Source organism: Letharia columbiana (assembly GCF_014066305.1).
Source record: "Letharia columbiana isolate WasteWater2 chromosome Unknown Sc0000079_s0, whole genome shotgun sequence".
Classification (NCBI taxonomy): Eukaryota; Fungi; Ascomycota; class Lecanoromycetes; order Lecanorales; family Parmeliaceae; genus Letharia; species Letharia columbiana.
In genome coordinates, this window is record NW_023501124.1 from 21794 (window position 1) to 47123 (window position 25330).

Consider the following 25330-nt stretch of genomic DNA (forward strand, 5'->3'; position numbering starts at 1 on the left):
TTACGTTGCTCGGGAAGTCGAGAATAAAGGATCACAGCGTCACAGGCTCATCAATAGAGATAGGGATACAACATGGTGCTATCATGACCCATACCTTAGCAGACCAGCAGGCTTGGCGGTTCGGAGCGCTAAGCCTATTTGAGGTTTTGAATACCATCAACCTTGAATCCTGAATGGAACTCCTCCACGGCTTCCAGCGTTCAATAACATCCAATTGAAAGAGTTCTCAAGGTTGAAAACATTCAGGACCTCAGATAGGCTTAGCGCTCCGAACCGCCACAATCCTGACGCTAGTCCCAATTTGCACCAGTTGAAACTAATCCCGATGATATTCGTCTCCGTCACGAAGTCCGGTCGTCGTTCAAGTGTTGATGTCATTAAAACACGTTCTTCGCGCTTTCCGCGCATGCTTGCTTGTAAACAATGACTTCTGCTTCCTACAAAAGCTATACCCGCGCAAATCACCCTTACTTATCCACCACCAACTGTCTTTAATGTAGCGGGCCTGCCACTCTGAAGGTACCTTCTTTTGCAAAATGTCTCTAACCACGCTGATAATGACTTCCAGACCTCGACGACAGCTCTTTCAGAATGACCTCCCAACTCGACAAGCCTTCTCAATGGGCTACGGGCAACGACGCCCCTACGGAGAAGCAAAAGGCCTTCCTCTCCACTCTTGCAGCCGATAAAGACGCCCAGATTGATCCCTCTAGCATGAACAAATCAGAGGCGTCCTCGAAAATCAACGAGCTCAAGAACGCCGAGACCAAGAACCCGGGTGCTACTGCTGGAGAGCCAATTCAGAATCCTGATAGCTGGAGCACCGGGGAGGATCAGGCTACGGGGAAGCAGACAGGATACATTGCGGCTATGGCAAGAGAGGCTGGCGAGAAGGTAGAGACCGGTAACATGGGTAAAACCGACGCTTCAAAGAAAATTGGGGAGTTGAAGGAGAAGACGGGGATGTGAGGGGAGGGCTATTGATGGAGAGGGCGGGACTCCAGGTGCGAGGACTTGCCGTCTGCACTGGTTGCAGTAAGGGTTGATAGCCAGTTCCAGCATTACGCGTTACACAAAGCTCTTGTTGGCTGCTCGTTTTGAGACGCAGAAAATATGTCCTGGTTTCGAGTCGAGTGGACCCACATGCACCGTTAAGATTTATGGAACCATTCTGACACCGACAGCCGCAAAAAAACACTTCTAACACTTCTTAAAAGTTAAAACAGTGGTTTCTCCGCCGAAAACTTTTCACTCAATACTTTACCTAGATATTACCTTAATAGATAGGCTAAATCTTAAGATTATAGAAAGCATAAAACATACATAATTTACATTACTGACTACGAAGATATTCCAGTACAAAAGTTACGAAGTTTGCTACTCAGCCAAAGTTACAGATTATGAAACAAACAGTTTGGGCTTAACAGCCGCCAACGCGTTAAGTTGTGAACAAAAGCTCCATTCAACGTGTTACTCTCGCACCATACTTTCCCAATATGCTTCCAGATTTTCTGGCTGGGTCGTATGAGAGGTACAAGCAGGACACTGCCCTCTTCACAACATGGCTTGCAAAGGCGGCCGCTTCGTGTGGCTACAAGCCAGAAGCGACGAAGCGTCGACACTCCGAGCAACTTGGGCCAACAAAGCCTCAGGCACCGATTGGGTGCTCAGAGATCCCAAAGGCAGCAACTCCTGAGTCGGCTCTGCCACCGATCGGTCGCCTGAAAGGCAAGGAACGGAAAGCCGTCAAGGATGCCGCCGACAAAGCAAAGAAAGTAAATGTTGACACTTCAGAATCACAGGCGCCGTCCACTGTCAAATACACTATCACCACAGCGGAGTTGCTTCGTCAAGCAGAAGCTGTTACACAATCTCACGAGACATCACGCGTTCAGATGCCCGCAAGCCTCCGAAGTGTTGTCGAGCGCGCTATTGGAGCCCGTCAAAGATGCTCTGAATGGTTTCAGAAGTCTGGTGTGCATAACAAATACGCTGACAAGCAGCATATTCACTTTATCGAAATCCTGAAACAATCCCTGAAGATACTGGAGCCCTGTGTGGAAGCCGAAGGATCTGCCCAAAAGCATCGGAAGCACGACGAACCCTCGCTTGAAGGAACTGCTAGCGTTACAAACCGCTTCGCAGCGCTCAAGGTGGAAGAAAGCCCGGATGTCGATTCTGCGGAGTTCTCTGAAGTAGCTGCTGCGGTGAACGTGGCGCAAAAGACGAAGGCCTCGAAAGGTGAACCCGTGGTCGCCGTGTATGAGCTCGAAGACGAGGACGAATTTGATGAAGAGTTGGCATTCATTATCTTCTGTCAGTGTCGCTTCATCTCTCGCTTGGCAAGGCTAACGCTCACTAGGCTTCTTCGAGGACCTTCATCGCACACAAGAATTTGTCAATGAGCTGTGGTGCAAATACAAAGCCAGGAAATGTGACCTTCACACCGCGGCTATAACAACAAATGCTGCCTTCGACCTGGTACGGCAAGCTGAGGAAGACCTCATTGCCCAAGCCCCAAAGGTCTTCAACAGAAAACGATCTTGGGATTCGATTGCCATCATAGTCTTTTATGCCGACGCCTTCCAACAGGGAGTTTGCCCTGAAGCTCGTCTGAACAGCAATGAGAGCTTGCGAATCACGCCCTTCGACGATTTTATTTATCTGTCAACGGCACGGATCTTGATGAAATTCACGTTCATGGCCGATCTCCCCAGAGACTGTGAGCTCTCATATCCTGTGCCTTGCCCCCCTCTAAGATTTAGCTACATTTCGCGGCCCGATTTGCTTGGAACGCCGGAGATGGACAAGAAAGAGCAGGAAGACTTGACTCTATCAAGGTTTATCATTGATAGGCAGCTATGGAACACATGGAGGGAAGCTGGGAGACAAGTATTCACTCCACCACCTCTAGAGGACGAATTCAGCGAAAGCCTCGATAGGCTGACGAAGAAGGGTGTTCTCAGTGTCGCGCTGGTTTTTGAAGCTCAAGTCTTTCTTGATATTCAAGACATCTTGGGGGACGATGTGAAAAGAGGTCACCAAGACCTTTTGCGGACCACCAGTGAAATCGATAAGATCATGAACCTGAAAGCAGTCAACGGAGCGTGGGATGTCGGAGGTACTGGCGAGCGGTGGCATGAGAGGGACGTGGACGTCGTCATGCGGATCAAAATGACATCAATGTATTGGATCCTCGATACTCCTACAAATGCATTTCCAAAGCTCAAGGAGCACCAGATTTCTAGGAGTGCTTCCGACAACGAAGAGCCTTTCCAAGACCTCAGGCCAGATAGATCGCCGCAGCATGGACCTTCGCCGCAGCAGGCAGATATATCTGAGGGTTCCGGGGCAGAGAGACTGCGAGCTTCCATGACAAGGCCTCCCAAGAACCCGAAATTCAGCAATGTGTCAATGAATGTACATCGAGTTCCCGAAGGTGCTGATGTCCGTGACCCCGAATTCCACCAGCAGTTGAGAAAACAATTGGTGGACGCAGGTAAATTACCAGATGAGGGACCCGTAGACCCGAAACATGAGGAGACCGCGAGAAAGCTGAACATAAAGCCGATCCAGCCATCAGAAGATCTTAACTTTCTGCTTACAACGAATCCAATCTACTGCGGACTAGTGTCGTTCAGTATGCTCACGGACTTCGAAGCCTCTGGCATTAGTCTTTGCAACTGGCACAAGAGCATATGGCCTACCGCGCATCTTTACAATGCATTGCGACAAACGTCCAGCATCTCGAAGACTTGGCCAGAGATGGAAGAGCTGATCGACTTGCACATGGACGCTTTGTTTGCCGGTTATCTTCCTCTATCAGCCTACGAGTTCTTCATTCGTTTCGCTCTGGCCTTGGGCTTATCGACGAGCAATTTCTCTCGAAATCCTAGAAACCGTACCAACAATGATAGAATACGAATCCGGCAAGGAGCCAACGGGACCAAATTGAAGGTCACCGAGATGTCAAGCATCTTTCGCCAATACTTCGAGAAGAAGTCATCCCTGGAGATCTGTCTAGTAAAGCTGGACAGCCTTATTAGGAACCCAGGACCGAGAGCCTCAAGGAAAGAACGGGATGCGTGGAAGCGACCTCTCACGAATCTGCAGTTTCTTGCCATGTTGGAGGCCAATCTGCCCCGAGTCACTCAGCGCCTACAATTCGACTACGTCACCCTGACCAAGCAATGTGCCAAGCTGCTGAAGACCATTCGTCAGCAACTGGAGTTACAAGTCCAGATTGCTTACCCGAGGGTACCCACCGAGGACAGCGCTGATCAGACATTGACTTGGGTAGTGATGCAATTATTGGAGGAGAACAACGAGCTGGTACGTCTCCCTTGCGCTTTTCGTACTCCTAGTCACAATATGGCCGACAGGGTCCGAAGACTTCACCAGTTGTAGCACACTGACCCCATCAACAGGCATCAATTCGTGAGAGCGCCCCACGAGGCGCGCCGGCTCCCATGATCGGGCCACAACTCAAAGTCGCAGCGGAGGAAATGCAGAAATTTCTTGGTACTTACAGGCCACAAGATCTCATCTTTAACTTCAATGCTCTTCCCCGCCCCGCCCGAGCACCATCTGGGCTCGTGCCAAACCACTGGAACATCTCCATCCGACACGTTACACTCTCTCCTCCCGGCGATCTCGTCCTCATTGTGCAGCCCAACAGTCAATTTGTGCACACCGAGGGCCCAATTCAAATTGTCGAAGGGCAGATTCCGGGACACTCATTGAATCCGAAGAGTCTAGTAACACTGCAGACTATCGCTAGGCTTATCATGAAGTCTTTTGTCGAAGGCATGAGCGGACCCAGTATTGTTGCGGCCTCGGCACCTTGGTCCTGGGCTACGAATGACCCGAACTTTGCCCGTCGAATCATGAAAGTGATGACAGACATGGGGGTTCGAGAAGATTTGTTAAATATGGTGGTAGCAGATACGAATGAACTTGCAAGCTGCGATGAAGCCTGGGATAGGTTGAGTCGGCAACTGACAGGGTTGGTTCGTTAGGCCATCAGCGGTCAGCTAGTGCTTCGCTCTTGCGCTTGCTTTGCGTCTGAAAACAGAGGCTGCTTGGTCGATGACCTCAAAGTCGGATGAATTGTACCTTGACTGAGGGTTTGATAATCTTTGCTGGAGAGATGGCTTGACATATCAAAAACGTTAAATTAATTAGCGCAGAGTCGAGAGAACTTCGACACCTGATCCTGTCCAGCTACATGTAACGGTCTCATTGGTACTTGAATACTGTCTTCGCACGCTCTAGTATGCTTCTATCACTCTTTCTTAATGATGGGTAAAGCATCTGTCCTTTGAATGAATCCCCTTGAACGGTGTCGTTGAGAGCTATTCAGCCTCATTCTCACTGTCCCTGGACAACAGTGATGCGTCAATGACTGTTCCGCCAGAGTATCAATCTCCAAGATGTGGGCAGGAAGGTACATTGAGGAGTACTCTATCCATCGACTGAGAGTGGTATTGTTTTGTGCGTTTCGACCTACGTCTTGCTTCATCACTAATGTAAACTTGGAGATACAATGCTGAGCCTTGAAATTTTCCGCGGCTGGGGTAGAGATCGCAGGCGTATGTGCATGACAAGGCAGGGGAGATTTGCTGTATGAGATTGATAAGTGCGCATCTTGAAGGGCGCCGGGGGAGGGTGCTTTGTGTCCGTACTGATAAGGTTTATAGGTGAGGGGAGTCATCTTGTTGGAAGACGTCTCCTGTTTCGGATGTCATAAGTTCAGCTTGAGCTTCCGGTCTGGTAATGGGGGACAAGAGATTGTTTTAGGAACAAAGGCTCCTACCCATCTAGATAGACTGGGCCATGCGTTGTTAGGACTCCAGTACTGGCGTGAAGAGCGGCGAGACACCGCGTGAAAGTTCCGAGCCTGACGTACTGACGAGACACACCCTGCCAATCGAGGGCATCTCCAATCGTGACTCGACCGGTGCCCCAAGCGATAATCTGCTTTCCGACCACGCGTGAAAACAGGATACCGCTTTTTGAGATAGGTAGGGCTTTCACTGGAAAGGCTAGTGGACTAGATCGCATGATCTCTTTGAAGGTGGCTACGTCCATCGTAGAGGTTTTAGCTAGACAGGACAAGGTCGGGAAACGGTCTGTACAACATCAAAGCTTTCGCCGGCTGATCCTGTGACCTCATCCCGTCTTCCAGCTTCCAAGGAATAGAATTCATCCTTGTCTCTTTTCTTGGTTTCAGTTGCTGTTGTCTCATACGCCCCAGCTTCCGATATATCCTCTTCTCGTCGTAGAGACTGGTCCGATGGCAAAGTGATTTGGGGATCCTCGATGCAGGTTATGCAAGCAGACCCGAAGTGTCTAGGTCTCTCCTGTGACCTCGGCGAGTTGGTATGAAGCCATTCGCGTCCGAGTTTAATGATTGCAGCGAGTATTATTCTCACTGATCTGCGTGCTCATTGATGCAGAGAAGCAACATCCGGTCGGATGCGGCCGCCTAAGCCCTCGAACTCCTGCATATCAGATCTGCCCCTGGGTACGACGATCTTTACGTCTTCGGCCCCAAGTGTGAGCTCTTGAAGATGCACGCAGCTGCTTGGATCGAAGGGGAGGATGCCACGCTCGACTTTACTGAATGGGTCGACGAGCAGGGTGGGACAGGGAGAACGACGCAGACTCGGAGACGAGTTCCGTCTCATCTTTCAGCGAGCCTGAATTTAGTGGCATCAGGCAGCACGCCCCGTGAGCTCACCGTATAATTGGATTCGCCGAGTGGGCGTTCGGACCTCGAGGACTTGCCGAGCCTCCAAGTTTTAGCTGTCGGAGACTTCAGCTATCCTTTTGGCGACGAGTACCGCTACGACAACGTTCCTTTTCACAGAAAGCGTTCCAATGCGATACGTTCGGACTCGTCGTCCAGGATCACGCTAGACTCTTAGCCAGCGTTGGTCTTTCCATCGACTTCCTTACTGCTTGCCCCGGGGTTTATCTTTAAACGCGACTTCCCTGGATGATCGCTTCGGTCTTTGCGGGTTACGCTCCCTGCTGTCCGGACCAGTCGTCGGCGTCTGATCACCGCATCGGGCGGAAGTCGAGATTCTTTCATGTCGACGACCACAGCGCCTGGATCTCCTATCGATTGGCACGTCCGATCCAACAAGCGTCACAGGCTCGTCGGTCTTGCGGTCACGTTTGATGGTCGATAGTACACCGCAGCTCTGAGACAAGAACGCGATGTAAAGTTGCATTCAGCTAGTCAAATTGTGGATCTTTCGATCCTGTTCCCTTGGTAGACGCTCCACGCTGCGTTTTATAGTTGAATTTCGATAAGTTACGGACAACATGCATCATATTCTTCCCACAGAGCCGGACCACAGTGGAATTCTCCCATATTTCTCGAGAGAACATCGCTCTCTTCGCTTCACCCTCTCCTTTCTCTCCAGCTAGTATAATTTTGGTGGGCTTCGGGTTCCATCTGAAACACAGATACGAACAAAAGGCGTAGAATGCGGCAGAACTACTAGTGACATGAACGGGACACAAAAGCAGCAGCTGCTGTACTTCAAGGACAAGACTTTCTGAAATCCACCGTTGCCAGCATAGGAAATTCTTCTCAACATATGTTCATGGATTGTATCACTAGCTGGCAGGCTCGTTATAAAAATAGAGCTGTGGATTTGTAAGCGTCTGAAGTGGGTTCCGCTCTTGGCAAGGAGACTTGAGAGGTTAGCGTCACTAGAGGCATGGCCGTTCCGTTGCTTCATTCGCACAAACACGAAGCGTTCACGACATGCCAGATGGTGAGCTGTCGAGGAGGATAGAGGATTTGTCTGACAATGCGCTGTATCAGTCTTTGATCTACCATGCCGATTCTAACTCTATGCTCCCGACTTCCTTCCACAGTAAGGTAGCACCATCGGTCCAAAAGCTCCCGGCAACAGCATGATGGCATCCAACGCATCTCTCGCCCTACAGCTCAATCTTGTCCAACAATCTTCGATGATGATGTCCCTTCCGCTCCTGCCCCTCGTAGTCGCCCTTACCCCTCGGGTTCATGGTATCGTCCGAGCACTCGGCGAAGCCATTCGCGCGCTGTCCATCGTGCGTGATGACTGCGCAGTATACGGCACTCGAATAATCGGAGGCGATGCTCCCGATCACGACACGGTCGGCGCCAGGTGAGGAACCGTCATACACGCTTCCGGCCGCGATGGGGAACTCCAGGTAGGGCTTCGAGGCATGCGGGAAGCTGAAGTGCTCGTAGTCATTGTAGGCGTGGGGGTATTTGTCCCTGCCTGATTCACTTTGTATCAGTCGGAGTTGGGGTGGGGCGATACTGAGCGTTACGACGGACCGAGGGTCTGGCCCTTGGACGCGAGGGAGAGGGCCTCTGCGTAGATTTGGAGTCAGCATTACCAATTCGAGGCAGGACATGAAGTTTCAAGAACGGTCCCGGGAGTGGGAAGGTCCTCTTGGTCGCTCGCGAAAAATGTCTTGACTCAATCCAAATATCAAACAAGATGGATCGTTTCAGAGATATACGTACGGGAGGCAGCCGCATTGATATCGGTTTGAGAGTAGGAAGTACCTAAATAGTGGGAGCTGTTGGCGGTCCATACCTTATAATGGTAGGGAAGGGTAGGGTGTGTAGTAGTCCGCACCATCACAGTTGCAGCCCGTGGGCTCATAGTATATCTCTGCCATTGTGCGCTTTCTGTGCGGTGCTGTGCAGTGATAATTCCGAGGCGAGGAAGGTGAAAGTCAAGAAGTCCTGGGAGACCATCCTATATACTCATTGAAACAACAAGGATCGGGCCGAGCTGCATCAGTACGTTTCGCACTGATTGGACGAGGAGTCACGTTCCATACTGAATGCAAGACATTATCCTGCAGTCGCTAAGCAAGGAACAGCAAAGGGAAAGTTGGAAAGATCCGAAGCATAGAGGGGCAGTAGTGGAGAATGGTTAGGTAATGACCAAAAAGAATTCTACCAGTCTTCTTTCTGACAGTTTCGACAGAACGAAGTACCTATAAGGAATGATTTATAGGAGCATTACCCTTGAGGAAGACCAACAGGGCCACAAGAACGCGTGAACGCAGGTCGCTAGAAGCCTGCGATTTGTGATGCCAACTCAGAAGACCGAATCGACCACAACTCTTGCACATTCATGGGAGTCAGACAATGATTGGATCAAATGTAGTATGCTAGCGCCGGCGACTGATTCAGGACAGATGGGGATCATTGCTCATTCGGTCTTGCCCTTGCCTGCGGTGCCAGCGTCAATGACACCAACTCTATGTCCCACGAATCTTGTATCTTTTTTCTCCAAATCTGCTGCGATGAAGTCTGCGCAGTCCTCCAAGGTTGTACCATATTTTGGTGCATTGCCGACACTACTGATGATCGGGCCCAAATATGGAATGTTATGGAAGTATGAATTCTGGAAACCAGGTGGCACATCAGCCGAAGCATTCAGTGGATTGCCACGAGGTGCGTCAAGAAGGGTGACAGTCTTGCTGGCGGGTATCATGTTACTAGGACAAAACATCGACCATTGGAGATTCTTCTGCTTGGACAGGTAGATATATGTGAGATTGTGTTCCGTGAAGAGTGGGATACTGGACTGGAGTCAGCTAAGGTACTGCAGGAATCGAGAGGGGCGACATACTATTTCATCAGTTGAATGCCTTCCATACCAGGAAAGTCTAAGACCGACATGCCACCCATGAACCAAGCTCTGATCGGGCGATTAAGCTCCTTGCTTGCGTCGACAGCTCCAGTAGCTACGGCTTTTATGATCTCTTGCATTTGAGGCTCTGACCATGGCAGAACGGAGGCTTGGCCAGCGCTGTTGATGAGGCTATCACATTCATTTTCAACCAGAGCATTCTTAATGCTTGTTGAATCTGTCGCGTCACCGTTGACAACAGTGACCTGGGACAGAATGGATGAAGGTATCGATTCTCTGAGTTTCAGCTCATTTCGGACATAGACGACGACTTTCTGTCTGTGAGCAAGGAGAGCAGGCAGTAGGCGCGATCCAAGGTTCCCAGTAGCTCCGAGCAAGAGGACCGGCATGGCGAGAGCGTTGTTGCAATTGTAGAAGAGGATTGAAGCCCATGATTTGGTCGCATTTTGAGGATGCCTAGAGGTCAAACTCGAATTGGCACCGTTGCAACGCTTTCTAGCTGTCCGTTTCAGTAGTCACTATATAGAGTGAGTGGCTCAAATTTAATTGGTCCAAATACATTAGATAGCTCTGGCATCGCTACTCGTATTCAGTAGGATTTGCAAGTTAACGGAACTTTCGCTATCCGATAAACACCGGGAGGCAACAAGTTTCGGAGTTCGCATACGAGTAGGTCACGTGGTCACCCAGCCGAGGTGATTGCCTACTACTAGAACTACACATCTCAAGCTCCGTAAACCCCAGTCGTCCCAAGCAGAATGCCGAGCGTCGAATTGGCATCCAAGCGCCAAGCTGCGCGAGAAGTAATTGATATCCTTTCGGAGATCTCTCTCCTGCTTGTAACTAGAAGCTTTCCTCCCTCTGTCCCCAAGTCGCGTGAGCTAACACCGTGGTCCACAGAACACACATCTGGACCGTAGCACACTGTCTCTTTGTGTATCCTTGATCGAGAATGGCGTCAACCCTGAAGCGCTGGCGGTGCGTGATGAGCTTCTGGTATTTGGAATCTCTATCGCTGATGGGATTATATACAGACCGTGATCCATGAACTGAGGAAAGAGGGCGCAAAGGTTCAGCAGCAAGGCAGCCTAGGGTCTGGATAGCGGTCGATACTGCATATGGGATGAAGTCATAAGGGATGGCATAGGATGATACCCGAGAATGGCGTTTCGTTTATGATAAGAAATCAAATGCATGATATATGTATGTTTGTGCTCTACGCTCGGAGCAAAATGCGTCATCTCTATCTACAGACCAAACCTTGATATAACATTAAGGCTTGCCCACCAAAGTCTCGGTTTCCTTATCCTTCGTCTTCAGACTCCCAGATCTTTCCTGAGGCTCGAGCTCCTTTTCGCCTGAGGAACCAATATCGTCTGACATGGCCTCCGCCGCTGCCTGCTTCAGTCGTCCACTATCGTCTGCCTTGACATCCTTCTTCTTGGCTTCTTCATCATCGCTGTCGCCTAGGCTGAAGGGATCATGGTCTGCCACGGGACTAGGGTCTACGGGAGCAAGTGGCTGCCACTTACTGGATTTGCCTCCGGTGCCAGATGACGGGCGGTTGGTTGGATCAGGCGACTTGGGATAATGAATGTCAATCTCTTCTGGTGGGCCTTCTTGAAATGAGACTCGGCGGCCTGATTGAGTCGACTGAGGCCGGGGCGGTGTTGGTTTGAAAAGATCGGGGTTTGCCAAAGGACGGCTCGAGCGCCGTTGGGCTGCCACATCCATTAGCCTTCAATTGTCCAGTGTGTTGGACATTGTTACAACATACCCTCATTATCTCTCATTTGGAGGCCAGCAAAATCATCTCCAAGCACCTGTGGATCGGCATCATATCGCTCGCGGTCCGCACTTCGCCTTCCAAATTCACTGCTCCTCCTACCATCGGACTGTTGCTGAGCTGGATAGCCTTGCTGTGGTGGTCGACGTTGAAAATCGTCTTCGCCTTCACCATCGATCTTCTTCTTGAAGCTGTTAACCCATTTATTGACTGTCGATTGTGTTTCGAGAAAGCCTTTTTTAATGTTGTCCTTCAAAATGGGCAATTCCTCTAGTCAGGTCGTTAGACTCCACCGAGATCTGCTCCGTCTTGGGTGAACGTACCATCAAACCAACTGGGCCCGTCGTCTTGATCGTATCCACTTGCTTGTCTCGGGGGCCCACGTTGCTGTGGCCTTCGGTTGCCTGATCCAGATCTCGGGCCTTCACCATAAGCAGGAGCCCCATTGTAGTGCTCGGCAAGCTGCCGCGCGTATCGCTCATCTGCTGCAAGCTGGCTTTCCTCTGTAGACGTTGGGCCGGTTGGCGCCCGTTGTGGCCTTGGAGGTTGCGGCGGCGGAGCAGGCTCTGCGGCATCTGGATCTGACATGCCTGAATACCATCAGCATCCCTTAAAGCGAGCTGAAGTCCTGACCGTAGATACCTAGAAGAGCATTGAAAGCCGGTTCTACTCGCCCACCACTAGCTCGCAAGACAGCTTTGACAACTGCAGCATCGATGGAGGGAAAAGCTTCTTTTAAAGTGTTCTCTGCTTGTTGCTCTGGAGCCAACGGACGGGGTGGCTTGGGAGGGGGAAAGTCTTCCTCGGCGCCGGGCTTCGGCTTTTCTGTTGAGAGAGGGGATTTTAGAGGAAATGATATTGTCTCCGCAGTCTCGTCATCGAAGTCTAAGGATTTCGCAGTCGTTGGTGATTCTGGTGGAGCCTTTGGCTTCTGTTGTTCGTTAGTGAGGACCCAGTTCTGATCACTTCTTACCAATGCAACGTACAGGTTTCTCCGAATCTGACATGAGGATTATGATGAACGCTACTGTTGTAAAAGCCTTAAGATATCTAGGACTGTCTTTGGAGTAGGAGATGAAGTAACATATTGAACAAACTGACAGGGTTGCCTACTCTATCGCGGCTCGGCTAACGCGCCAAGGATTGAAGGATTGCCAAGCCGCACAAAAAGTACAATATGATGTGAGATAGAAAGTAAAATGAAAAGCCCCTTGATAGCTCAGCTGGAAGAGCGATGGACGTAAGTTATTTCCTGGTCTGAATCAGAGTAAAACTGACTGACATTGAATTAGTGTAACGTTAGCGATTAGTTATCCACAGGTCGCCGGTTCAAGTCCGGCTCGAGGGAATTTTTTGTCCTCCTTTCTTTGATTTACCGTCTAATAAGTGCGTGAAAGATATCTCAATCCAATATCCTAAATATACATTGCGTTTAACTTTGTTGGGTTTGTAAAGAAGAATTCTAGAAAAGAGATGGATACCAAAGGTCCTGCACCCGCCAGGAAAAGGATCTAGCTCTGTGCTAACACCCCGCCCCGAGCGTTGCTTGGACAATGCGCTTAGAGTTGCTTGGGATTAGTACCTAGCACCCGCTTGAGGGTTCATGCACCCATCAGGCTCAACTAATCTCCGTTCCAAGTTCAGTCTATGAACTTCCAGGAAATCTAGGCTCTTTGGCTAAATTTTTTGGTTGCTTGCCACTAGCGCATGTGCAGGACTTTTGGTTGTCGATCTCTGTACGGAGGGTGGCATCAAAAGTCCTGCACATGCGCTAAATCTCTTGGTATGCTTGGCATTTTAATAAATCTGACCTTTTTCTTGGATAGCTTCATTTTTCTAGTGACGATGCTTTATATAGCTACGTATATACTTATTTACTCGCTTCGTAGAGTTAAAGAGCCTAATACCCCCCCCTTTACCACCTTTTTCTACTCATTTTCTCCCTTAAAAAAAAAAAACTCCCCCAAATATCTCCCTATTCCCCCCTTTTTTTTTTAAAACCCTTTTTTTTTAAAAAAAAAAAAAAAAAAAAAAAAATATCTTTTCTCTATAAATATAAAAAATTTTAAAAATAAAATTTTTAATATTTTTTAAATAATTAATAAAAAATAAAAAATAATATTATTATAATAAAAAAAATTAATTAAATTATTATTTATAAAAAAAATAATAATTAATAAAAAAAAAAAAAAAAAATAATTTAAAAAAAAGATAAATTTTTTTATTATATTATATTAAAATTAACTCCCCTTAATCCTAAAAAAAAAAATAAAAAAATAAAAAAAAAAAAAAAAAAAAAAAAAAAAAAAGAAAAAAAAAAAAAAAAAAAAATAAATATTTTTTTATTTAAAAAAAAAAAAACAAAACTAACTCCCTTTTTTTTTAAAAAAAAAATTAATTTAATATAAAAAAAATATAAAAAAAAAAAAGTTTACTAACGATTAGCTAGCGAATATAGACTATAAAAGACGTAGTATCGTTATAGAATTTAATAGTATATTTAATAGTAGAACTAATCTCTAAAAAATACTAAAACTTCGAAGTATACGAAGTAGATCTATATTCGTTAAGTCTCTAAGTATACGAGATACGTTATTAAAACTAAACTCTAAAAGAGATCTTAATATAGAATATACGATGTCGGCGCCTTAGCGTAAGTAGCGTTAAGGCTTATAACGTATTAGATCTAATAATTATCTCTTCTTCTAAGCTCTAATCCCTAGACGTTTAAATAAAAATAGAACGCTTATTAAAAAATCTTTAAATCTTAATAGAGAAATAAGAGAAAAGAGTTAATTCGTTAAAATTATAATATTATTTCGATAACGCGATAGAATTAATTCTTATACGTTATAGGCGCGTAACTAATATATTATATAATAATATTAATACTATCTTTAAGAATAATATTACTTTTATAATACTAGTTAATAATAATCTATAATAAATTAATACGCTTAATATTAATATTCCCGTAACGCTAGTTAATAGCCTCTATAGCGAATAATATTAGATTTAAAAATTTATAATAAAATCTCGAAAATTTAATAGATAAAAGAAGAGAGAAGAGTTTTTTTATAGATAACGTTATTTTTATAGCGTATTATATTTATAGCGAAATAACGTAATAATAATCTTTATTATAAAGATTTAAAGAAAATATTCGATAAAGCGACATGTTGCTATAATAACGCTCTCGATTATTAATTAATAATAATAATAGAAATAATAACGATAGTTAGATAACGCGGTTTTATAGATAATAGCGAAATATTATTATATCGCTATTATCTATATTATTAAATACTATTTACTAATATTAGTACTACGATAAAAAATATAAAAATCTCTTTTAAATTATTTATTTTTATTCTTTATAACTTCTAACGTCTTTTTTATAAGTACTTATTTTAACGCTATAACGTTAATATTAATATTAATATAAATATAATATATCTTATTATATTAGTAGTTTACTTCTTTTTATTATAAGTATCTTATTATTATTAATTATATTAATATATAAACTAATAATTTTATAATATTCTTTTTTAATAATAATAATAACTTTAATAATAAGTATATAGTCGTCTTATAAACGTAATTACTAACTCTTAACTACTTTTATTATTATTATCTTTATATATATATCTATTAATAAATTCTAATATCTAATTTATTATATAAAACTTACTTTTATTAAAATAATAATTTATATATTTAAAATAAGTCTTTTTTTATAATAATTATAAGATTAAAAGATATAATATTAGTCGCTATATTAAAATCTCTTTATATCTTTAAATATAGATAAGAATATTAATATAACGCTATCGTTATATTAAATAATTTTAGAAGTTATTTTATCGATAAGCTAATCTTAATAAAAAGATTATTTAATAATATAAGTTATAGAGTTAAATAATAATAATAACTTTAGTTATTTTTATTATAATTATAAATTTTTAAGATTAATTTATAGCGATAAATAAGTATATAATAAAATTAAAAGAAGAATAAATAAATTATTAAAGAAGAAGCTTAAGAGTCTTTATCGATATATAATAAACGAGTAAAGGCCTATAAATTAAATTTATAGTCATTTTTATTAGAGTAACTAATGGGCTATCGACTATATAGGTTATAGGGGGATCTTTAGTAAGCGAACTTTAATAAGCGATATTTAAATTCCTTACGCTTTAATGATTATAAGATAAATTATTAGAATTCTTAAAAATTTGAAAAGCTCAAATAGCGCTTTAAAATTTAAAAAAGAAATTTTAAAATTTTAATAGAAAATAAAAAAGTTATTATTATTATAAATAACGTATATCTATAATTTAATAAGGAAGGCGCGGAAGGCACGAGATTTTGTATGGTTACGGATATTAATTTATTTACTCGCGATAACTTAGTTAATCTAATTAAAGAGCGTAGTAATCTTAAATTTATAATTAACTATATATATAAATTCAAGATTTTCTAATTTAATTCTATCTTATTCTTTTATATATAATAAGTATTAATAAATATTAACTTAAAAACTATACTTTAATTATCTTCTTATTAAAGAATTAAGTTAATTAATTTAATTTAATATTTAATATTAAGATAGCGAAGAATACTTAAATAATAATCTTTTTTTAATAATAACGCTAGCGTAAGATCTTTAAATAATTCTTTAATAGCTATTCTAGATAAAAATATATTTATATTAATAATATATATTCTAATATAATAAATCTTCTTTATAATAGAGTTTAATAGATAATTAAATAATATAATTATTTTATTAATTTATATCTTAATAGTAATAAGTATAAAGGAGTATACGCGTAGTATAAGTATTATCTAAAAATATATCTAATCTAATCGATAATTATATCTTATTTTATCGCCTTTACTTATTTATTATTAATTTATATAATTAATTAAGCTCTTTAATAATAAGAGACTTATTATTTATTACTTAATACTTTCGCTTATTATTTATTTATTTATAAATTTAAATTAGCTCGCTAATATTAATAAGTTTATTATCTAATAGTTATTAATTATATTTTTTATCTTAATTAATTTATTTAATTTTATATTAGATATCTTTCTTATACTTAATCTTATTAATAATTTCTTTAATCTTTTAAAGCTTATTATTATTAATAAGCTCGAAGATTTATATAAAGATATTTATTATATTATCGTAATCGCGATTATAATAAGACTTAAATAACCATATATAAAAGATATTATAAATTCTATATATCGAGAATAAAAATAGATAATATATTTACGCTTTTATCTTATTTATAATTTAAAATAATTCTATAAATTTATAAGATAACTTCTTATTTAGATATTTCTACTTTAAATTCTTAATCGCTAATATTATTAAATTATCTATCTTATAGCTTTAAAATTAATATATTTTATTATAATACTTAAATTAAATTATAATAGCGCTATAAAAACGCTTTACTATCTTATTTCTTAATATTTATAACTTCTTTACTCTATTATCTATAATTAATATCTCTCTTTTAATAAAGTTATTCTTAATCTCTTAATAAATTTTAGAATAATATCTATATATTAAAAAAAAAAAATTTTAATAAAGAAATATTAACTATTTATATAAGCGAACTCTATTATTAATAGTTATTTTATTTAAACGTTTTACTTATTATTAGTAAATATATATAAAAAATATTTTAATATCTAGTTTTAATACTTAGTTTACTTATCGATTTATAAATAAAAAACGATATTTAAATATTACTTAATTTTAAAATAAAAGTAAATAGCGAACTAGAAGCTATTAATAAATATAAAATCTCTATTATTAATAATATTATTTAATATACTATAGCGATATATTATTTTAAAATAAAATACTTTCGCTAGCTAAGCGATATCGATTATAATAAATATAGAAATATATTTTATTATTTTTATAAATTAATTTACTATAATTAGAATAATATCGTAGATAATATTCTTATACTTACTCGCTAATAAGTCGATAATAGAATCTATACAAATTTTCTTTTATAATTTAATAATAATAAAAAGTAAATTTAATTTACTATAAGAGCGATATCGCGAAGTTTTAATTTATTAGTAAATATTATATATCTTAATATAGTTAATAATTTACTTTAAGCTCTTATTTTAATAATATTTATAAATAAATAATTTATATATCTTCGTAATATTAAAGTATTTAAATAATAAATTATTATAATATTTATTAATAAGCTCTTTTTTTAAGACTTTATTTCTAGAGATATAAAGATAATTATTATATCTTAATAATTTCTCGAAATCTAAGATTTATATTTAATTATATATATAATATTTAATTATTAACTTATTAATATTAATTCGAAAAGAGTTTATCTAATTATTATAAATTTATAAATCTTAAATTAATATTTTTATTAATCTTTAAAATACGTTATAAGTAATCTCTTATATAATCTTAAACTTTTTTCTAGAAATAACTATTTAAATATTAATAATATAAAATATAAGTATTATCGTCGCTATAAGCTTCTTATCTCTTTATAATTACTTATCGCTAATTTAAAGTATAAATTTATTCTATAATATCGATAGTAGTTTAATATTTAATAATAAAATTCTCTTATAATTAAGACGTCGCGATAATAGATTAATAGAATTTAATTTATCTATTTAATAAAAAATTTTAAAATTATAAATAATTAACTTTAGCGTTTAACGAGTTTATTTAAAATTTAATTTCTTCTATTTTATAAAGTTTTTAATTTTATTATAATTTATTAAAATCTTAATATAAAATATATTATCTTTTAGATAGTAACGCTATTACTTTATAAACGCTATAATAATAAATAACTCTTAATTATAAATCTTATAGTTTTACTTTATAAAAATTATTTTTCTAGATTAGAATATTATTAATTATTAATAATTATTTTTATTTAATTATAAAAGTACGAGTAAAGGCCTATGAATTAAATTTATAATCATTTTTTTAATTAGGGCTATCGAGTAAATAGGTGAGCGATCTTTGGTGTGCGAACTTTGGTGAGCGATATTTGAATTCCTTGCGCTTTAATGATTATAAGATAGATTTTCAAATTTCTTAAAAATTCGGAAAGCGCAAATAGCGCTTCAAAATTTAAAATAAAAAATTCCAAAATTTTAATAGAAAATAAAAAAGTTTTTACTATTGTGAATAACGTACATCTATTTTTTGATGAGGGAGGCGCGGAGGGCGAGATTTTGATGGTTGCGGACGCTAATTTATTTACTTATAGTGTCTAACCAAAAAGCGTAGACCTAACGAATTAATAATTGACTACACATATAAATTCAAGGTTTTCTAGTTTAGCCCTATCTTATTCTTTTATATATACTAATAACTTTTATATTAAAGTTAAAAGCGTTAATTTTAAAATATAATTTTAAATTTAAATCGTAATAATATAGAAATAATATAATTATAAAAGTATTTCGAAGTTATTAAAACGCTTACTTAGCGTTATTTATCTATTTTAATAATCTAGATTTCTTATTATTCTTATTTTCTTTAAATAAATTAATAAGTAATATTATTATATTAAAATAGCTATAAATAAATCGCTAATAAAAATTAATAAAATCTAAAAAGACTTATATATTTCGATAATTTTTTAATTTTAACTACTTTTTAATAATAGTAATATATTTTTAATTTATTATAATATCTTCGATAGATATAATAAACTCTAGAAACTTAATCTATTTAATATAGAATTAATACTTTTTTAAATTAATATATAATTAGAATTAATATAAATATTTAAATACTTACTTAATATATTATTAATACTTCGCTAGATTAATATTATAAATTAAAATATTATTTAAATATATTATATATATTATATTTACTAGATTTATAAAAGCTCTATTAATATATATTTAAAAAATTATTAATATATTAACGAGTTTAAAAGATATAATTAAATATTTGAAGTAATTATAGTAATTATAAAACGCTATTTTCTATTTATTATCTTTTTTAATTTAAATTTAATAATAAATATTTTTAAGATCTAGCTTTATAAAGACTTTAGCGTTATATAAGCGATTTAGAGTCTTAATAATTAAAGATAATAAATATTAATTTTTAATAGTTATCGTATTTAGATTTTAATAATTAATATAAAAATAAAGCCTTTTATTTTTTTTAAGAATAAAAAGAATTAATATTTTAATTAAGAAAGTTAAATAATAAATCTAATTTTTTTAAAGAGAATTCTTTAAATAGTATTATAGCTTTATTAATTCTATTTAAAATAGATTATATAAAAAGCTATATAGCGATTTTTTATCGCTCTTAATTTTAATAATATAATTTCTCTATTTAAGTATAAATAAGATTTCTATTTTTTTATTAAAAAAATATTATTAAACTTTAATAACTTCTAAAAAAGCTTTAGATTATATTTATTTTTCGATTTATTATACGCTATTATAGCGTATATAATTATAAATATATTTAATTTTTATTTAATAATTTAAATAAATTTAATTAATTTTTTAATCTATAATTTATTAGCGTTAACTTTAAACTATTATTACTTTATCGCTAAATTTAATAATATTTATAATTAATTTAATTTAAATATACTTAATATAATATTAAAGTCTTTTTAATTAATAATATAAAAAAATATATTATACTTTTTATTTTAATCTTAATTATCTACTAATTAATAATTTAGCTAATACGCGCTATAGTAATATATACTTTAATTACTTAACACTTTTAATTATAATAAGATAATATTATAAAATTTTAAATTTTATTAAATTATAAATTTTTATAAAATTAAATTAATATATATTTTAATATTAAGTAGAGTAATAAATTACCTCTATTTACTCTAAAGCTTTATTTATTTTTTTATAAAAATAAAAGAAATTATTTTTATTAATTATTATTCTTATCTTACTTTTAAGATAATTATAAGATTTAATCTTTTTTTATTAATACTATATTAATATAAATTATAGATAATTTATTAAGATCTAAATATTTAAATATTTAATAATCTTATTTATTATAATAAAAATAACTATTCTCTTTATAATTAGAGTTAAAAAATTTAATTTTATACTTTATATTATTATCTTAAATATATACTATATAAACGTCGTTATTTAAAATTAATTTAGACTTTAAAATTTAATTCTTTAAAAACTTATTCTTAGCGAACTCTTTTAAAAATTTTAAATAAAAATTATCGTTAAAGTATATATATTTTAAAATCTTTTTCTATATAATAGCTTAGATAAGAATTTCTTTTTATTATTTTAATATATTATTAATATTTAAAATCTTATTTTTAAACTCTAATTTAAGCTTAATTAAGAAGAAATTAATTTAATACTTTTTAGAAAATAAAAATAAATAAATCTTTAATTTCTTTAGATAAATTTTAAAAATAGATATCTTCTAATTAAAGCGTTATTTAATCTTCTTTTACTTTTTATAAACGAGAAGATAGCGATTTATTAAATCCGCTATTAAATTAAATAAAAACTACTTAAAGAATTTAAAAGTTATATTTCTTAGACTATAGATTTAATAATATTTATATTATTAAATATTAAAGTTATCTTCTAAGAATTATATATAATAAATAATTCTTATTTAATTAATAGTAAAATATTTAGAATTTATAAGAAACTTAATTTCGACTTTATGAAATTAGCGTAGATACTCTTTCTTACTAATATCTTTATAAAAATATATTCTTTTAAAGCGAAGTATTTTTATTTTAATTAATATATTCGTTAAAGATATAATAATAATTAATATAGATAAGTCTTCGCTAGTTATAAATAATAAATTAATATTATAAAGCTCGCGATTATAAGCCTTTAATATAATTAATTCTTATTCTTATTTTAAACGACGATTTTCGATCTTAGCGATTATAAGACGTTATTTTATAATAAGATTTTTTATTAATAAGAAATTCTTAAACTTATTATTAACGCTATAGCGACTTTCGATATTATCTTTATTTTTTATTATACGATTTAAAGATAAACTTAATATTATAATAATAATAAATCTTTTTCTTTAAAAGATAAAGAGATTAAAATTATAAAAATATAATTTATTAGCGATTAGCTAGCGGATATAGTTATAAAAAATATAATATTATTATAAAATTTAATAATATATTTAATAATAGAACTAATTTCTAAGAAATATTAAAATTTTAAGATATATAAAGTAGATTTATATTCGTTAAGTCTTTAAGTATATAAGATATATTATTAAAACTAGACTCTAAAAGAAACTCTAACGTAATATATACGATATCGACGTTTTAGCGTAAGTAGCGTTAAGGCCTATATTATCGTATACAGTCTATTAACTTATTTTTAGTGTAGAAAGATTTATATTTGATATGATTCAAGTTCCAAGTTTTTTGGTAGCTTTAGAGTATCATTAATTTTAGGATTCACATTCTTTCTTTTTGCTATTTCTTTTCTTTTCAAATATAATACGGCCCCTTCTTATCATAGAGAAGTAACCCTAGAATATGAACTTTATAGTACCTACGATAACGACGTACTATAGTAGATTTGACAAAATTTCATTGGTTATATAACTTTTCCCGCCAGAATTTAAGATTACATGGTTTGTTACTTTAAATTATTTTTTTACTTTCTATAGTTTAGTCTTAGTATGTAAAGCGAATTAATATCGATTTATTATAGTTTCTATTAGAGAACTTAATAGTATATATAATAACTCTATATTATAGTATAAAGAGAATACTATCTATATAAAATTATTATAAGTATAAGCTTTATAATAAGATAGAAAGATTAAAAGATCTTAATACGCTAAGCTTAATTAGGCTATAATATAAATAAGTAAGATTATAAGATTATTAAAATCGTGATATTACCCCTCTCTTTAATTCGAAGCTTCGGCGATAATTACTATATAGTAGATATCGATCTTATAAAAAGTATATCTAGATATATATAAAGTAATATTCTTAGATATATTAACTTAATATTTCGTAATAAATTTAAGATCTTTTTATAAATTAATATAGTTACTATAAATTAATAGCGCTAATAGAAAAGACTATTTTAAAGATCTTTTAAATAATAAATAAGAGTTAATAACCTCGAGGTAATAATAATAAAAGTCTACTATTAGATTTAAATATTTTATTATATTTATAAATAATTATTAAAATAGATTTTTCTTAATCTTAGAATCTTTATATCTAATTTTATATATTAGATATTCCCTCTTACTAGTTAAGAAATTATTCTTTTATTTATTTAATTTAAATTAAACTATTTCTTTAATATTATAGATTTTATCTTTTTTATTAATATCGATAAATAACGACGGAGGCTCGATTTATTCTAATAGTAAATTATTATTATTAAGATATAATAGCTATAAATAAAAGATAAAGTAAATATTATTTATAAAAATCGAGAGTTCTAACTTATAAGCGAAATTATTTAAAGCTTTAATAATTTTAAATAATTTAAAATTCTTATAATCTAGTAATTTATTAGAGTATATAATTTTAATATTTCTTCTATTAAATATAATTATATCTTTAATTTTAAATTCTAATATTAAAATTTAATAATAATTAGTTTACTTCTTTTATAAAGCTTATAATTATTTAAATTAACTTTTTAGATAATTTCTTATAATATCGATTTTTTTAATAAATCTATTAATTAATTTAATATCTCTCTTCGCTTTTTAACTAGCGAATTAATTTTAAGAGATTAAAGATTTTATTTTTAAATAGAGAATATATTCTTTAATAAGAAGAAATAATAATATATCTAATAAGGCGTTTTTATCGAAGTTAGCTTCGAACTTTATTATTAATAATAAATTTATCTAATTATCTTAATTATAATTAATATAAATTTTAAGATATTACTTTAAAATAGTATTAGTATTTCTTATTTATTTATTAATTTTAAAAGTAAAATATAATAAAGAGTTTAAATTTAATCTTAATTCTTTTATATAGTTTTCTTTAGAAATATATTATAAACTAAGTATCTTAATTAAAGATAATAATAAATAAATATTCTTTCTCTCGCTATATAAATTCGATAAAGATTTAAATTACTATCTTTACTTTTAGAGAGTTTAAAAAAACGAATTTCTTCTTCTTATTAAGTCTATTTATAATTATTATAATATATTAATAAAGATATTTATATCTAAGATAAATAGATAGTAATATAATAAAGTTAATAAAAATATCTTATTAATATTATTTAGAAATAAGAAGAAATTTAAGTAAATCTTATTTACTCTTTTTATAAGTTTTAAATCTTTTATAAATATAATAGCTCTTAATATAGCGAATAATAAAATTTATTATTCTTAATTAATAGTAAAGTTTATTTATTTTATTATAAATTAATAATCTATTAATATAATCTTTAAATAAAGAGTTATAAATATCTCTAATAATTTTAATTTATAATTCGAGAATATTTAATATATATAATCTATTATTAATATATAATAATTTATTATAAAAATAATAATTACTTAGTTTTAATTTAAGATTATTCTTAATTATTTTAAATAATAGCTTTCTCTATTTAGATATCTTTAATTAAATAATTTTTTAAATAATATTATTATAATTATAAGCGTTTTTTATTTAATATAATAATTTAGAAGTATTAATAATAGAGATTTCTCTTAATTCTTTTATAGATTTCTCTTAAGAAGTCTTTATTAAAGCTCTTAATAATAATTCTTTATTAGACTTCTTATTATTAATATTATTTTATTTATTAAATTTATATAATATTATAATTAGAGAGATAATACTTTTTTTTATATTATTTAGAAGTATAATAATAAGATATATAACGTTCTTAATATCTTTATTAAGATTATTATCTTTAAGAATTATATAATATTAATAATAAATATAATTATTATTCTTATTTTTAGATAGATCTTTTATTTATTAAATAAGACTATTAGATTTAATACTTTATTTCTCTAAGCGATAGATAATATAAAAGTTAAATTTAAAAAGAAACTTTATTTATCTTATTTAACGAAAGTTAAATTATTTAAAAAATATAAAATATTATAAATTCTTATAATTTAAAATAACTTTAATAAAATTCTCGATAAGAATACTAATTAGCTTAGAATATTATTTTTTAAAAACTTATATTATAGCTATAAGTTTCTTATTATAAATATTATAATTATACTCTATAGAAGATATCTTTTTAAAGAGAAATATTATAGATCTAAATATTTTATCTTTATTTTCTTATAATAGAATAATAATAATTATAAAATTAAACGCGTTTATTTCTAATTAAGTCTTTTTATTTAAATTAAAATAAGTAAATATAGAGATAGTAGTAAAAGCTTTCTTAAGTATTTTGAAAGCGAGTTATTTAAGATATTTTTAAGTCTATAAATAGATAAAGTCTTTCTTCTATTAAGTATAAATAAAATTTATTAGAAATATAGCGATTTTAGAATATTTTATAATAAACTTTTAATAGAAATTAGCGAATTCTAGAAATATTTATATATCTTTAATATATTTAAATTTCTTTTATTAAGTAATAACCTTAATTTTCTTTATATTTATTTCTACTTTATTTATTATAATAATTAATTTTAGATATTTAACTCTAATAATATAAAAGTTATATTTATTAATATTAAGATAGAGATTAGCTTATTAAAGTTTTTTTAATATCTTTTCTATATATTAAATATATTTATTTTTAATATTATTATAAATAAGAATATTATCTAAATAAATAATAT

The 25330-nt window shown here is 33.6% G+C and overlaps 6 protein-coding genes and 1 non-coding gene across 7 annotated transcripts; 4 read left to right on the forward strand and 3 right to left on the reverse strand.

Annotated features, from left to right (window-relative positions):
* Positions 1 to 591: 591 nt before the first annotated feature.
* On the forward strand, positions 592 to 969 carry HO173_012372 (uncharacterized protein; the record flags this gene model as incomplete). Its single annotated transcript, XM_037314244.1, has 1 exon — positions 592 to 969. One exon carries the CDS (start codon positions 592 to 594, stop codon positions 967 to 969), a length of 378 nt encoding a protein of 125 aa, XP_037158856.1.
* Positions 970 to 1496: 527 nt separating this feature from the next.
* Positions 1497 to 5888, forward strand: HO173_012373 (uncharacterized protein; the record flags this gene model as incomplete). The annotated part of the gene is made up of 4 exons (XM_037314245.1): positions 1497 to 2316; positions 2363 to 4332; positions 4428 to 5009; positions 5700 to 5888. 4 exons carry the CDS (start codon positions 1497 to 1499, stop codon positions 5886 to 5888), a joined length of 3561 nt encoding a protein of 1186 aa, XP_037158857.1.
* Positions 5889 to 7959: 2071 nt separating this feature from the next.
* On the reverse strand, positions 7960 to 8694 carry HO173_012374 (uncharacterized protein; the record flags this gene model as incomplete). Its single annotated transcript, XM_037314246.1, has 4 exons — positions 7960 to 8285; positions 8345 to 8380; positions 8537 to 8578; positions 8652 to 8694. The coding sequence occupies 4 exons, from the start codon at positions 8692 to 8694 to the stop codon at positions 7960 to 7962; spliced, it is 447 nt and encodes a 148-aa protein (XP_037158858.1).
* A 542-nt stretch (positions 8695 to 9236) lies between these two features.
* HO173_012375 (uncharacterized protein) lies at positions 9237 to 10069 on the reverse strand (the record flags this gene model as incomplete). The annotated part of the gene is made up of 2 exons (XM_037314247.1): positions 9237 to 9609; positions 9660 to 10069. 2 exons carry the CDS (start codon positions 10067 to 10069, stop codon positions 9237 to 9239), a joined length of 783 nt encoding a protein of 260 aa, XP_037158859.1.
* A 369-nt stretch (positions 10070 to 10438) lies between these two features.
* Positions 10439 to 10783, forward strand: HO173_012376 (uncharacterized protein; the record flags this gene model as incomplete). Its single annotated transcript, XM_037314248.1, has 3 exons — positions 10439 to 10519; positions 10581 to 10658; positions 10715 to 10783. 3 exons carry the CDS (start codon positions 10439 to 10441, stop codon positions 10781 to 10783), a joined length of 228 nt encoding a protein of 75 aa, XP_037158860.1.
* A 169-nt stretch (positions 10784 to 10952) lies between these two features.
* Positions 10953 to 12473, reverse strand: HO173_012377 (uncharacterized protein; the record flags this gene model as incomplete). The annotated part of the gene is made up of 5 exons (XM_037314249.1): positions 10953 to 11401; positions 11458 to 11736; positions 11790 to 12056; positions 12109 to 12397; positions 12453 to 12473. The coding sequence occupies 5 exons, from the start codon at positions 12471 to 12473 to the stop codon at positions 10953 to 10955; spliced, it is 1305 nt and encodes a 434-aa protein (XP_037158861.1).
* Positions 12474 to 12674: 201 nt separating this feature from the next.
* Positions 12675 to 12814, forward strand: HO173_012378. The gene has a single exon. It is a non-coding gene; the product is annotated as a tRNA-Leu (tRNA).
* The last annotated feature ends 12516 nt before the right edge of the window (positions 12815 to 25330 follow it).